At 40.0% G+C, this 14,920-nt stretch overlaps 1 protein-coding gene across 1 annotated transcript in view; it reads left to right on the forward strand.

Annotated features, from left to right (window-relative positions):
• Positions 1-14,920, forward strand: part of PTPN14 (protein tyrosine phosphatase non-receptor type 14) — a 117,180-nt gene that overhangs the window by 91,155 nt on the left and 11,105 nt on the right. The window contains exons 11-15 of the mRNA XM_067294697.1: positions 1,953-2,010; positions 5,439-5,517; positions 7,107-8,602; positions 11,376-11,519; positions 12,516-12,734. Coding sequence (XP_067150798.1) covers positions 1,953-2,010; positions 5,439-5,517; positions 7,107-8,602; positions 11,376-11,519; positions 12,516-12,734 — 1,996 coding nt within the window. The remainder of the gene's footprint in view (positions 1-1,952; positions 2,011-5,438; positions 5,518-7,106; positions 8,603-11,375; positions 11,520-12,515; positions 12,735-14,920) is intronic.

Genomic DNA, 14,920 nt, shown 5'->3' on the forward strand with positions numbered 1-14,920 from the left:
AGCTGGACATCCCATCTGTTCAGCTGAGTAATGCCATCTGTTGGAAAATAAAGCCAAAACAGTGAACAGGAGATTGGAAAGTCTAACTTTCTAATATTACACATGTACACAGTATATAAACATACATTGAGTTAGAGTATTGGGGAGACTGGTGAGATGAACTGCATACAGTACTTACAGAAAAAGATGATCAGATTTCAGATGGCGTTTACTGTTCTTGGGAGCTGAGTGGGAGACCAGAAGAGACATTTCATAGCAGAGTATATTGTATTTTTATAGTCCAATACCAAATTTAATTCTATCAGGTTCAGAGGAGCTGAGTTCAAAGGAAGCTCCTGATCTCCCCTGAAAAACAATGGCAGTCAGAAAAGAAAACAAAAATCCATAGTCCATTGGCTTAGACTGTTTCCTCTTTGAAGTGGTATATTGGGATCAACAGAGAGGACTATTCTGCTACAGATTATAACTGAGTCTGCAAAAGCAATAGCTTTTGATCATGTTTTTTGCTAAACACTGAGCAGTAGATATGTGGATACCATGAAGTGGGTATGTAGCAACTTCACATACAACTTACAAATGTTTGGAATAATAAAGATAGGGGACATCATGAAGTCATTGAGTGAAATCTGGGCTCCTAAGTACAAGAGGGATGTGGCACTACTGGAGCAAGTCCAGCGAAGGGCTGCAAAGATGATTAGGGGACTGGGGCATCTCTCTTATGAGGAAAGGCTGAGAGAGCTGGGCCTGTTTAGCCTGGAGAAGAGAAGGCTGAGAGGAGATCTTATTAACGTGTACAAGTATCTGAAGGGAGGGTGTCAAGAGGATGGGACCAGACTCTTTTCAGTGGTGCCCAGCGACAGGACGCGAGGCAACGGGCACAAACTGAAACACAGACAATTCCATCTGAACATGAAGAAAAACTTTTTCACTGTGAGAGTGACAGAGCACTGGAACAGGTTGCCCAGAGAGGTTGTGGAGTCTCCTTCTCTGGAGATATTCAAAACCCGCCTCGACGTGATCCTGTGCAACGTGCTCTGGGTCATCCTGCTTGAGCAGGGGGGTTGGACTAGCTGATCTCCAGAGGTCCCTTCCAACCTCAGCGATTCTGTGATTCTGTGAAATGAAATAACTGGAGTTTAACTAGATTTTTGCCATCTGAACTGGTCTCCTCCATAACAGTCTCCCCTATGGTACCAGCTTCTATGTTAGGGTCACATGTATTGATGACAGCATATTCCAGTATGTGTTTTCTAGCCAAATGATTTTCTTGACCTCTGTGTTATAATGATAGTTGTTTGTTTTCCTCTGTGTGCATTTCCTCTAATCGCACATAAAATCATTCACCAGATCAGAAACTGTAAGAGGAGAAATTCCACCTTTCCTCTCTTCACGTAAGCACTATATTTCTGCCTCCTTCAACTTTTTTTCTTCCCCTTCCTCATTTTTTTTTGTTTCCACTATTGTTTCTTCTATTGCAACTGGCTACTCTTAACATTGTATCTGGCTCTGCTAGTATTATCTAACCAGTTACTTTTTTTTCCTACCCATCTGTGTGCATTGCTTTGGAGTGATTGCTATGAATTTTGTAAGATTTTCATTATTTAATGTTCACTTTAAGTCATATGAGGCTGTGCCTGTGTGACATGTTCAGTTTTTATTGCTTAAGAGATTTTTTGTTGTAGTTTGATTTATTTTTAAACCAGAGTTTTTCTTTCCTGTGTTTCCAAGTAAGCCAAATACAATAATGAATGGAAGGCATGTGTATTTTGGAATCGGAATACTTTCTGTATTTAGAGGAGGACCTGAATTATTTTCATCTATTCATATTTTTTTGAATCTCATTAATGAGCAGTACTTGCAGATTCTTCATCTCTTTGTTTTCCTCATTCACTCTTGAATCAGAATTTTAATATTGTAGTTCCTAGTGTTTCTCTTCACTTTTTCCCCCACAGACAATCAAGTTCTCCTCCCCCTATCAGACGGCGGCCCACTTGGAGTAGGTCATCCCTGGTACGTACTGCAGTGGGATCTTTGTGTCTATACCATTTCTAAGGGGACAGGGCATTGTGCAAGATGGAATGCTTTCTAAATTTCAAATAAGCACATTAAGTCATTTCTTGTAGGCAATATGATTGGAATGAGTTTCAAGGGTGTGGCTGCCTCGGTTGATTAATTTACCTGGATAATATCACCACTGAGTATTAAACATTACAGTCTTCAAGGCATTATATTTTTATTTGCTCTGCAGAAACTGAGCATCTTTTCCACAGGAGTGAGGTTATATTCAACATAGGAAAGGAAAGGAAAATAATCCTTTATAGACTGGGAAGAATTCGAAGTGTCTTGTGCTTTATACATAGAAACCTAGTCATTACATAATTTTACAGCTTCTCATCTTGTATTTCTTCTATTCCTCTTGGTTTTGTACCAAGTCCACTTCTAATTTAACAGTTTCTGGGATTAAGAGCCTATTCTCTGTGTGAAGTTACTGTAATTTTAAGTAAAAGTTTTATGACCAGTCCAAGATCCTGATTCTCAGTTTTTTCTTAGATGGTATTTGTTTCTTTTTAACAAATCTCTATAAATACTATAAATCTGACAAAACTGGATAACTGTTTCATGGAATCTTTACAAGAAAATTCATGGGAATCTTTTTTTCCAGTCAGTTCTGAGTACACTCTTTTTATTGATCCAGTTTTAACATCTAGTTTGTCATTGTTTCTTACAGTATTGCCTTATCTGAGATTAGCAGCAACACTGCTGATCCCCTAGACAGAGGGCAATATTATCTGTATGAAAGTTGCCAGTTTTCATTTGTGGCATAGGTTATACTTTGCAGTCCTCCTCAGAGTGATAACTCTATTAGCCTATTGCTGTATGATGGAGAACTAATGTGGGCAGGAGTGTTTTCTTGAAATCCCCAAGATGTGATCACAGCTTGTGAAAATGTTCCAAAATTAAGCTTAAGCTGGTACTGATATTGCATTAACATTATCTTTGCAGATTTCAGCACAGGCTACTTTCTTGATGCTTACACATGGCATAGTAGATTTAAAAGTTGCATTCTGTGTTTCCCAGACATTGGCAGGAAACCTGTTTTAGCTGGTCTCATATTTCCTTAACCTTTCGTTTTTAGCTTGTTTCTAGGGCATCATAATACACAGAGGTTGTGTGTTACATTGTCTGAGGCATTCTTACAGTATTTTTGCTATCTACTAGTTTGGTCCTTGAAGTCTACTGTGAAAAATTTAGGGTGAGGAGAGGAAGTGTGGTTTGCATTCTTATGCTATTGCCTCAGCTATATCACAAGGAAAAGAACAGCCTTCTTCTAATAGATATGGAAAATGGAAATCTACCTTTTAACAGGAAAAGTGAATCCTGCTGCCTGTTTGTTTTGAACATAAGCATGCAAAAAGTTTAAAAACAAACAAAAAAAGTGGCTCAAGAGGATCAAGAGAAGGAATACATACTCATCAATTAGAAAGTGAACTTGGCTGCTTACTGTTCATGTTGAACTTTCAAGTGTTTTTTTTCATAATTGTCTTCCTAACTTGTTGGAACAGTTCCCTTTGGGAAAAAAAAAACCCAGCCCTTATACGCCTACCTATTCATTTGTGCACACCTTTATACACCTACCTGTTCATGTGTCTTGTACGGTAATAAATCAATAGACATAAATAGGAAGTGAAGGAGAATCTTTGCGGGTGAGGCTCTGCCACTTAACTGAGGATCATGTTCGTTACTCTCAGATTAAGAACCTTTGCATGGTTTTGGCAACATGGTGAGCCTGTATTTTATTAAGTTACACTAAGGCCGTTTTACACTGTGTTTCTTATCCCTCTCAGACCACCCAATGATGCTGGTTTTCCAGCAAAACCTCCTCTGTGCAGGAGATTTTAGTATGATGATATATTTAATTAATGGATTTTTTAAAATACCAAGTTGTCCCTAAATTGGACATTGAAATTCTGCAGACCTCAAGCTTCTCTCCTGTTTCTTCAGAAGAGACAATTCCCCATGGGCCCTCAAAAATAGAAAAAAGGCCTTGCCCACAGGTAAAAGAATAACTCCTGCTTTCTTGAAGACAGTTTCCATAACATCTATCACAAAGAAAACTGTCTGCTTCAGATCTATACCCTACATTTCTAGAAGTTACTTTTTTCTTCCTTGCAGGTTTCCTCTGCCCCCATCCCTTAGGATTTCAAACTGTTTGGCTTTCCCAGGCTTGTCTGCTACTTGGACTGTCAGTGGCAGCCTCCTTTGCCCAGGTTGTTCAGCAAGTGTAGTATTTTATACCCTTAGAAGTAATTGATCTAGCAGAAGTATTTCCTGTCCTCTTCCAGCTCTGGTTTAACATCCGCTATGTATGCAAGAATTTGTATGTGCACTCAGTTTCTTTCATTCTTCTTCCCTCACCCCATTTACATAGAAAATGGAAATTTAACCTTTTTTCCCTCTCTAATCAGTGGCTCATTGTTGCTTGGCGATGGTTGCGTGCATATATACCTGGAGGTAAATTGTTTGGTGTTTCTTTTCCTGCCTTGGGCACCCGCAGTCTTTGCTAATAGTTTGCGCTACTTGAATCAGCCTAGATGAAAAGCCCTTATTCCATTGTTAAGGAAGAGATAAATCACGAGACAAGAGCATCTTCCTTCTCTGCTTAATTCATATGTCAGCACATGCTTTCTTTATCTTTGCTCAGTGACACCGACAAGAGAGTACAATGCAGGTGGTAAAATGCTGTTGCAAAACACATCAATTTGTCAACGGAATATGGCTGGTGAATATGGCATCAGCTGTGCTTTATTTCCGTGTAAATCATCTCACTGATTTAATGCTGAATTGCCCCCTGTGATATTTGTTTTATTAAAATGCTTGTTGCAATGCAGATCATTGGAGGAAGGCTGGACTGTGGCAATTCATTATTGAGGAAATCCAGTATTCAGGTTATCCATAAAGTTACTCTAAGTCCCTATGTGCCCCTCTTGCTTGTATGACAGTATTCCACCTACAGGTCGTTGAATTTGTTCCATCACCTGCTTTTGTCCTGATTAGTGTGTGTTGTCTTTGTTCTTTTGTTTTCTCTCTGGGTTTTCTTTTTCATTTTTAATTTTTCAAGGGCAAGGGCATTTTATAAACTTTTCAAAAATTCTAGGTGAATTGGGAGCCTGAATGTTGTTTTCTGAACTGAATGAGTTTAAAAGAGCCTAACCAGTCAGCCTTGGACTCCTTAACAAAACTTAACAACAATTAACAAAATGTTATTGTCTGTTTTATAAGGAAATGCCAAGCACGTTTGTGCAGCTGGGTGAGAAAGAGCAGTATTCAGGGGAAAGGGTGTAGAATCATTTTTCCTCTCTTTCATCTGCAAAAATTGTAGCAAACTATTTTGGTGAAGTTCCTCATGCTTTTTTTTTTCCCTTGTGCTTTTATTTCAGCCAAGACAACACCCATTTATACTGCCTCCTATGCATGTCCAGTGTGGAGAGCACTACACTGAAACACATAATTCACAAGGTACTTAGAGTATACATGTTCCCTTTAATGGACTTATGCGTATGCAAAGAAGCTCCTGCCCCTTATGTCTAGATTTCTAATGCCATCATGGTCAAATGGGAGTTGTTGCTGGAGGAGAGCTAGCAGTTTTATAGTTAATGTTGCAGAAAGGCTTCTGTTTAAAGTCCAATTTCAGTTTTCAAATTCCTCTAAAATATCTGTGCATGGTTATATGGACCTGAAACTTGGCATTCCAGTCCAGTGAACCGAAAAATGATTTCTAAGGAAAGTATGATGGCTGTACTCAAAGGCTGTGCCAGCTGGGGGCGGGGAGAGAAATGGAGTGAGGGAAAAGGACACAGAAAATATCTTTTACTGTAGGGGAAATCAATGTCTTGGTCTTTTCTGCTGATTTTCATCAGTGTCTCACTGCATTACTATCCTTACAGACTTAAGGAGAGTTGCCTACTTTTACCCCCCTCTTTGACAAATAAATTGCCTAAGAGGTTGTACCAGGTTACTTTGATCAAGACTGGGAACAGAGCCGAGCGTCTGAACAGCTCGAGTTTCACACCCTTAACCACACCGTTTTTTGAAATACCTGTAGCCAAATCTGTAGGCTATGTTCTCTGCAGTTCATGAGAGGTACAGCTGAAGTGCTCTCACCAGTAGAGGAGCTCTTAGCCATACCTGATAGCATTTTAGAGTAGTGGTTGTATGACTAATTTTAAGGTAGAGTTTGATAAGTTTTGCAAGAAGTCATTCAGTATTGTTCCTTGCATACAGTAGAAGATTTAGTGGCTAGCACTATTTTACTATGGAACAGAGGCTGTGATGGGGAATATTCTCAATTTTAGAAGAACTGGAAAGTTCCCTTAGTTTTACCACAGACTTCTCTGCACTGCTGAATAACAAACTGGTGTCAGTGTTTTTGGAGCTGCTGTTCTTTTCTTAAAAGGTTGTTGACATGGACAGTCTTGCGTTAAAGTCATTCAATGTGAGCCAAGATGACATCTTTACCCTCTTAATTCCCTCTCAAACATCCTTTGTTGAATCATTTAGTTTTCTTTCAGCACATCTGTAGAAATTTTTTTTTTCTGAGTCTCGATCACCCACTGTATTGTACTTGAGGTGCCCAAAACTCTGTTGTTTAGTCCGAAGTAGGATTTCCAATTTCACAGTCATCTACTACTTTAAGTAATAGAGAGCAAAGCCATCAACAGAAAACACAAGAGAAATTTTAGGGTTACCGTGAGCTAACAGTGCTGGATTCTTAAGGCAGCAATGGTGAATCCTTCCAGGATTCTGAGGAAGATGATGCCTTTGTTCTTTCTTGTCACCTCAGGCAAAAACACTTCCTCTCTTTCCCCTTTTGTGTGTCCCACAAGGATCTGAGCTACCGTATTTTGCTGTCAGGAGTGTTTATGTCGGTAGTTTTGTTTTAGTTCAGTATCAGTGACTCAAGGATGCTCCACAGACCAAATGTTCCTTGCAGTTGTACACTAAGCTGCCTCTTTAATCATTGGTGCAGAATGCATTTGAAGTTTTAGTAACACTGAATGAGTCCTTGTATGTTACGTTGTCTTCATCTTTATCTCCGCTCTATGCAGACAGCATTTTCCATGGAAATGAAGAAACTTTCTACGGTAGATCTCAGACTAGTCTGGACAGGTGTCCAGTGGACTTCAGCTACCTGAATGGTAATGGACCCAATGGGAGCGTATGCAGTGCACACAGCATGAACTCCCTTAATCGCTCACAGAACTTCATTCAGGCATCTCCGATGTCCTCCAACCTGAGCATCCCCGGAAGCGACATCATGAGAGCAGACTATATCCCCAGCCACAGACATAGTGCAATCATAGTACCATCTTACCGGCCAACTCCAGATTATGAAACTGTCATGAGGCAAATGAAGAGAGGAGTGATCCAGATGGATAGCCAAAGTCAGTCTTTGAGGAATCTCAATATTGGAAACACGCATGCTTACAACCAGCCAGAAGACCTCGTTTACAGTCAGCCTGAGATTCGAGAGAGACATCCTTACACTATGACTTATGGTCCCCAGGGTGGTAGTGGTGGCTATAGCAAACCTGTTGCCCCCTCTGACCAAATGAACCCTAATAACACTGTGCAAAATAAGACAGCAGCCAGTGCCATCTCACACACAGTTAGCACACCAGAACTGGCTAATATGCAGCTGCAGAGCAGCCAGAGTTACAACACTGCTCATATGTTAAAGAACTATCTGTTCAGACCCCCACCTCCATATCCACGCCCACGTCCTGCCACCAGCACGCCTGACCTGGCCAGCCACCGGCACAAATATGTCAGCGGGAGCAGTCCTGACCTGGTCACTCGGAAGGTCCAGCTCTCAGTAAAGACATTCCAAGAGGACAGCTCGCCAGTTGTCCGCCAGTCGCTGCAGGAGGTCAGCGAGCCCCTCATGGCAGTGAAGCATCATGCAGCTGTGAACAAGCGCCATAGCTTGGAGGTCATCAGCAACATGGTACGTGGTATAGAAGCCATGGCATTAAAAACTTTAAACGCCCCTCTGCCACGCAGGAATACTTTGCGAGAGCAGGTGCAGCCAGAAGAGGCAGTTCAGATGGGACATGAAGTTCAGCAGATTCCTCATTATCATCATAAAAAGACATTCTCCGATGCCACAATGCTGATACATAGCAGTGAAAGCGAAGAGGAAGAAGAAACTGCAGAAGCTGTGTCACAGATAACAGCCCTTCATGAGAACATGGAATATAGTGCTCAGTTGCAAGCTGCCTTGGCCAGAATACCAAATAAACCTCCTCCAGAATATCCTGGACCTCGTAAAAGTGTCAGCAATGGAGCTCTGAGGCAGGACCATGTTAATGTTTCTGTGGCTGTAGCCAGGGCCAAGGCCATGAGGCCAGGGCCATCTAAGGCCATTAGTGTATCTCGAACTGATCAAGTGGCAATAAATGGGTCTTCACTTGGGCCCTCTATCTCAGAGCCTGACCTCACAAGTGTGAAGGAGAGGGTCAAGAAAGAGCCTGTCAAGGAAAGGCCTGTGTCTGAAATGTTTTCTATTGAAGACAGCATTATAGAAAGAGAAATCATGATGAGGGTAAGTACCTTCCTCTGTTGCAGTGGCTTCTTGAAACTTGGTAACCCTACAGGTTTTTTTATGTACCAAAAAACTTTGGGGTCAGTATACTAGGGGTAGCATGCAAGTGGGAAAATGTTGATTTGCTTAAGGTTAGGAAATGCAGTATTAAGTGCCACTTACAGTTTGATTTCAGGGGTCCATATGGCCACTGAAGGGGTTTATCCCATGCACTCTCACTGTGCTTTTCCACTGCTTCCCTGTGATTATCACTTGCACGTCTTTGCTGCTGGCCAGATCCAGAGCTGATCCAGGTGATCTTGCAGCAACGCTGGCAGAAATGCCAGCAAAAGGGAGGGCGGCAGATCATGCAGCTGGGTGAAGAGGGGGCTGATCACAAAGCATCCACTGAAGGTCTTTTCCCTTTCCACTTAAGAGGATCTGAGGGCAGAATGAGTCTGAAATGTATTTGCTGGAGAATGGAGAACTCTGGTTTGGTGGTAGCATTTTACTCCTTCTTTCCAGGGATGTAGAATTAAGTATTACATAATAGATAATGTAATGGGGACTGTGAGGTTTTTTTTGTTTTGAATTATCTTTTCAATTGCCTTTCCTGCCGCTTTCTGTAACATACCTATCTGAATAAAACACTGGTGGTGACAGCATATAGATTGACGGTTTTGCCAATAACTAAACAAGTGACCTGATATCTAATTATGGAAGCAGGGAAAGTAGAGGCTGGGTGGTTGAAGATCTGTTTGGGTTTTTTTTCCTCCTTGTTCACATACTCACGTATGAGAAATAGGGTCCTTTTAAGCCCACAATGAATTTAGAATAAAAAGTATTAAAGACTTCAGTGCCACTGTGTGCAACAGAAAGAATATGAGGGACACTTGCATTGCAGTGACTTATTTATGTGCTTGATGTTACATGCTGGGAAGTGCAACTGCTGTTACAGGAAGTCAAGCATGTGTCATGATTCTTTTTTCAGAATTTAGGCCTTAAACAATACCACTGCTGAAAAAAAATAATAATGAAACATCCAAATGATCCAGAGCAGAAAAGAAAATGTTTGCAGTATGTTAGATTACTGACTACTAGATTTAAATACCACTATATATTCAAAGAGATTTTTCTAAATTATGTATAATGCTTCTCATTCATTGTTGATTCTTGCACTGATGTAAAGGTTGGGAATCAAACTTGTGCCACTGAGTTACATTGTGGCAAACTGAATTTAATCCCTACAGAATCTTAAACTTTAAACATAAAACAGATGTCTGACTATAAAATGTAATTTTTCATGTATGAATTCTGTGGAGATACAGTGTAACAAGAAGTGCACATGTGGTCTTTTGACCTTTGGGGGAGTGAAAGTGCATTGAGAAGCAGGATCCTAAAGGATTTTAGGAAGCAATCAAGGTGAGAAGAGAGCTTAGAGATGTTGTTTGAGTAGTCCTCTTCTGGATAATCATTCAGATCGGCCTTTGCTCATTCTTTCAGTATGTACAATTTGGTAAAGTTTTTTTGGAAAGCAGGTGGGTGTTCTTAGCATTAAGCTTTTAAAGTGGTTTCAGGCTGGTTCAGGAATCTTAAGACATAGAAACCTTTCTCTTACCACAGGAATTGCATATCATACCACCTGTAATTCAGTGAGCTTGATCTTTTAAACACAAGCTTTCTATTTTACCTTATAAAATAAAAATTAAAAAAAATCCCGAAACAAAGTAAAAATTCTTGCTTTCTCTGCTTTCTGAAAACCTAATAAGGAAAAAAAAAGCAGACCGTTTTGAGACTTTTATTTGCTTTTTTGTTTTGTTTTGTTTTATGTAGTGCTTTGGAGGAACCCAGTGGTGATGAAAAAGTTCACAGGCTTTTGAAAAATCCATCCATTTGCATACGTCTGAGGGCTTTCAGGTTGGGTAGTGTGTTTCCAGGAGCCGAGCTTGGCCTGTGTGGTAACCACAGCTTTCATATGCATGCTGTGAACCAGGCCTCCCTTGTGCACAGCTTTCTCTCCAAAGCAGGCAGGAAAAACTATCAAGGAAATAAAATAAAATATTTCTCATTCTGTTCTTTCTGGAGATTGTCTGTCTCTTTTCTTGATGTTTCAGCTCCCAGTGGCATAAGGAGAGCAGCAGGATGAATTTAAAATTCATACTCAGATTCTCCATGTGGCAATGTATATGATGCATGAATATGATAAACAGTATCCCTCCCTGACTGCTGTTACACTCTGTTTCTAGGATTTGTGAGCTCGGTTTTTAGTGTGAAATACAGAGTGAGTTGCTATTTGAATCACTCTAATGAGTGAGTGTATCAGAACACTTCTCATTTTAAGTATTAACATTGCAGAAGAGAAATAACTATCCTGCGTTTTTCCCTTTGTTGCAATAGATTGAAATTATTGCTTTTTAAAAGATGCCCCAGATATCTTGGCTGTGGTAGAGCTACTTTAACATAACAGGGTGACGCTTTGTGTGTCCTACATTCAGAATAATGTTTACAGGAAAATGCTCAAGATTGTGTTTGTATATCTTTTGATGGCATGTAAACTGTATTATATGCTGGGATTGCTTCTTTGAAATTAAAATTCTGTGCTCATGTAGGAGCAGGCCTTTGAGGAATAACAGGAAGAATAGAGGTTGTATTTGAATTTACGATGCTAATGGTGATCATCTGCATTCCTTGGCCAGAGAGTTGCAGATTTTGGAGATTAAAAAAACATTCCAGCATTTTACTGGCATTATAAGTAATCACACAGAGATGAAAACGTGCCTTTTCTTGCCAAAAGAATCTAGAAAAGCAGAAGATGGCAGGCCTGGAGGCCCAGAAGAGGCCCTTGATGTTGGCAGCACTGAACGGGCTCTCGGTTGCTAGGGTTCGTGTGCCGGAGGACAGCCAAGATGAAGTAACCAAGGTGCCAATGGATGAGAGGGTAAGATGGAGGCTTCTGCAATGTTGCTCATTCCTTTTGTTCCCAGCAGCAGAAAGTTTCCAAGATATTAAAATTTCATTTAAAGTGTGAAACCCTTTCTCATATAACTGTCCTCAGAGCCGTTAGTGGCAAAGGTCTGCGGTTAACACTGATGCATCTTCGGATGTTAAACAAAATGTTAAATGGCTGTAACATTTACTGAAGTCAGTGAAAGCTGAGGCAGTTCAGCATTTCACATGACTGTTCAACGTCATGCAAGATCAGGCTGTAAATCTAATATTTTGCACATTTTTTACTTGATCAGGGAGTCTTTCCATAGTGATCATCATTAGATGCTATTCTTCATGTTTTGATACAACTAACAAGTTCAGATAATGTCTCTAATTAGTTTTAAAAAAATCATGTGTCTTAATGGTTGCACATTTGCATGTATATGGAATTTCAGAAATTAAAAACGGTTACCGGCATTAAGATTTGAGAGACGTTTGCAAAGAATCTTTCTTCCTGGCTTTCTGAATTGAATTTTGCAGACTTACATTGTCTGGTATGCAGATGATAGAATTTACCCTTAGTTTGTACATATGGGGGGTTTTGTACAACCACAGAAATTACATGCATACAAGTTAGGCAGTGTGGACCACGCTACACTTCCCACAATGGAGTCTTTTTCCTATAAAGAAAAATTTAAAATATTTTTACAAGTATTTATTGTGGTGAAATGATGTACAAATATATACTGAATCAGGATTATATTTAGCATGCTTTTGCTTTTTCTGACATCAAAATGTTAAAAAATGTGGAGGTGCAAAGTAGAAGTGTAATATTTGCTGATGGTTTCAGTCATGTTTCCTTAGATAACTGCAACTGGCGAAAGAAGAGACTAAGAGAATATTATGGTTATATATTGAAATTTATAGAACTGGTGCACGTGGTCTAGTGGTAAACATTCTTCCAGGAAGAGTTAATCGATGGGTATTCCTTTCTGTTAAATCTTAGTGCAAAATCTTGAAGAGGAAGTTGGAAGAGGGGATGGTGTTTACAGAATACGAGCAGATTCCAAAGAAAAAGGCAGATGGGATCTTCACCACTGCTGCCTTGCCTGAAAACACTGAGCGCAACCGTATCAGGGAGGTTGTTCCTTATGAAGAGAACCGAGTAGAGCTGGTGCCAACCAAAGAAAATAATTCAGGCTACATCAATGCTTCACACATAAAGGTAAAAGCTTCCTTGGACTTTGCATTGCCAATGAAGGTATGTTGGGGCTTTGTTTGTGTATGTGGATGCACAGCAGAGTTTTCTGTAATTCTGGAACTTATGGAAAGGTAACTTAATCAAAATAGAATGTGTCACCATACCTTTGTGTCAACGTATGCATCTCTAAATTCCCAGATCAATTAACATGCATGAGTTGATTTATTTGCAAGAGACTTGGAAGTCATTTTAGGGAAGCATCCTACTTTTTTGTGCCTGTCCCTGCCAGCTGCTTATGAAATGTCTCTCTCAGTTAATGTAGAAAGATGCCCCATTTCTTAAACCTCATGAAAATGACTGAGATAAGCCCCAATGCCTGCAATGCAACACAGTTGGCATGACCCTATACTTGAAAGAAAGAGCAGCAAAAAGCAGGGGCAAGAAGGTCTTACTCCCAGAGAGGAATATATTCAGGGTATCCACTAGTGGAAGTTTTTGATAGAGATATTCAGGTGGTGGGAAAGTTTGTGTGCTTGGACAGTACATGCTGTGATTATCAATCGCAGTAGCCTTGCAGGTCGCTGTGGGACTACAGCAACCGGCCTGATTTCTAGACAGAACAGGTCCTTGCCACTGACTGGTACAGCCTAACAGAAGTGCTGTACAGGGTTTGACTGCGAGATCATTTTCTCCATTACTAGCGTATAGGATTTATTTTTAAAAATCAGAGATGCAGCTCCATGCATGCAATGCCATGTCCAAAACAACATATGCAACCCTGTGAGTAATGCATGTTCCCATAGATATTGCAGTTGTATGTGAAAATAATGGATTTCTTCCTGGTTTCATGGGGGCTGAGTGTCTATTTATTTATTTAGCCTCCATAAAGAGAACACCATATAACTGAGAACCCTATAATTCTGTTTGGCTACAGCATTAGACTTATGTTTCAAAATAAGTTTCTGTCAAAATATTTCAGGCTTCTGTTTGGTAATTCAACATAGGAATGATTTAAGGTATTATCTGACTCTGTTACAAACATAGCCAGTTTTACTGGTGAACTATCTCGGAGTGGCCACAGATGCTTGTTTTTCTTCAAGCTTCAAACAACTATTTGTCAAATAAATACTATTTGTCAAATACTGTCAAATAACTATCCTTTGCTGGCTTCTGCTCTGCCCTGAGATAAGTAACAGCACCCCTTTCCCTTAGATGACGGATTCTATTGCTGTCAGGACTATCGCCCTTTTCTCATTGTTAAAATCCAAATTAAAAAGAAATAATTCAAAAAATAATAAATAAAACATCCAGTTAATTTATATTTTCCTGGAACAAAGTCCTTTTAAGTTTAAAGAGAATTGCTGGCCTCCTTGGTTGTGATTTACAGTATTAAATCCTGTTGATTCAAAACAGTTTTCTAAACCAGGATCCTGGCAGGTTATCGCTTTTCTGCCATAGCCTGGTAGGTTGTAGATACTGAGTTTTTGCATAATCAGGCATGGCTAGGATGATGAATTGCTGAACCCAAAATTTTTCATCTACTTTGTGGGAGAACGAAAAAAAGAGATTCCTAAAATAAATTGTGCCCACAAGGCCATGCTAGCCAGAAAAGAATTTTCCCTGGCCAGTTACAAGTCCACATTTTACCTTGAGTGTCAGTGCACTCATTTCACATCTGTAGAGCACCCAGGAATATGTACAAATGTTTTCAGTGTATGACAGTGGCTCTTGCCAGTATTTTCCTCTCGCGCTCCAAGCGGCGGATACGGAAGCCAAGCAGATGTTCTTTTGCTCAGAAGGTGAAAGCGCATCTGTGAAATTTACCTCAGTAGCACAGTGTGTGTGTTTGCAGCCCAATATTCAATTTTTAATATCCTGCAGTCAGGGCATTAGAATGCAGCAAACATTCCAGGCATCACTTTCCCTCCAGACTATTTATGGTTCTTTCATATCGTGTACCAGGAGGCTGGATATTTGGACCAGAAGTCAGTAGACAAAGAAAACTCCTATATCATCCTGATAAGATCCATGCCTGGAGGATTCCAGCTCCCACCACAGTCTGCAAGCCCCACAGAGTTTCAGTATTTCTCCACTTATTTACCACTGAACTTTGCAGTTAAAATATTAAGATTGTTGTCTATACCAGACACAGGAACCATAATTGAATTTGTGGACTATGGAAGAAAGAGAGTTTTTAAGACCATTACATC

The sequence above is a fragment of the Apteryx mantelli genome, chromosome 3 (assembly GCF_036417845.1).
Source record: "Apteryx mantelli isolate bAptMan1 chromosome 3, bAptMan1.hap1, whole genome shotgun sequence".
In the NCBI taxonomy this organism is placed as follows: domain Eukaryota; kingdom Metazoa; phylum Chordata; class Aves; order Apterygiformes; family Apterygidae; genus Apteryx; species Apteryx mantelli.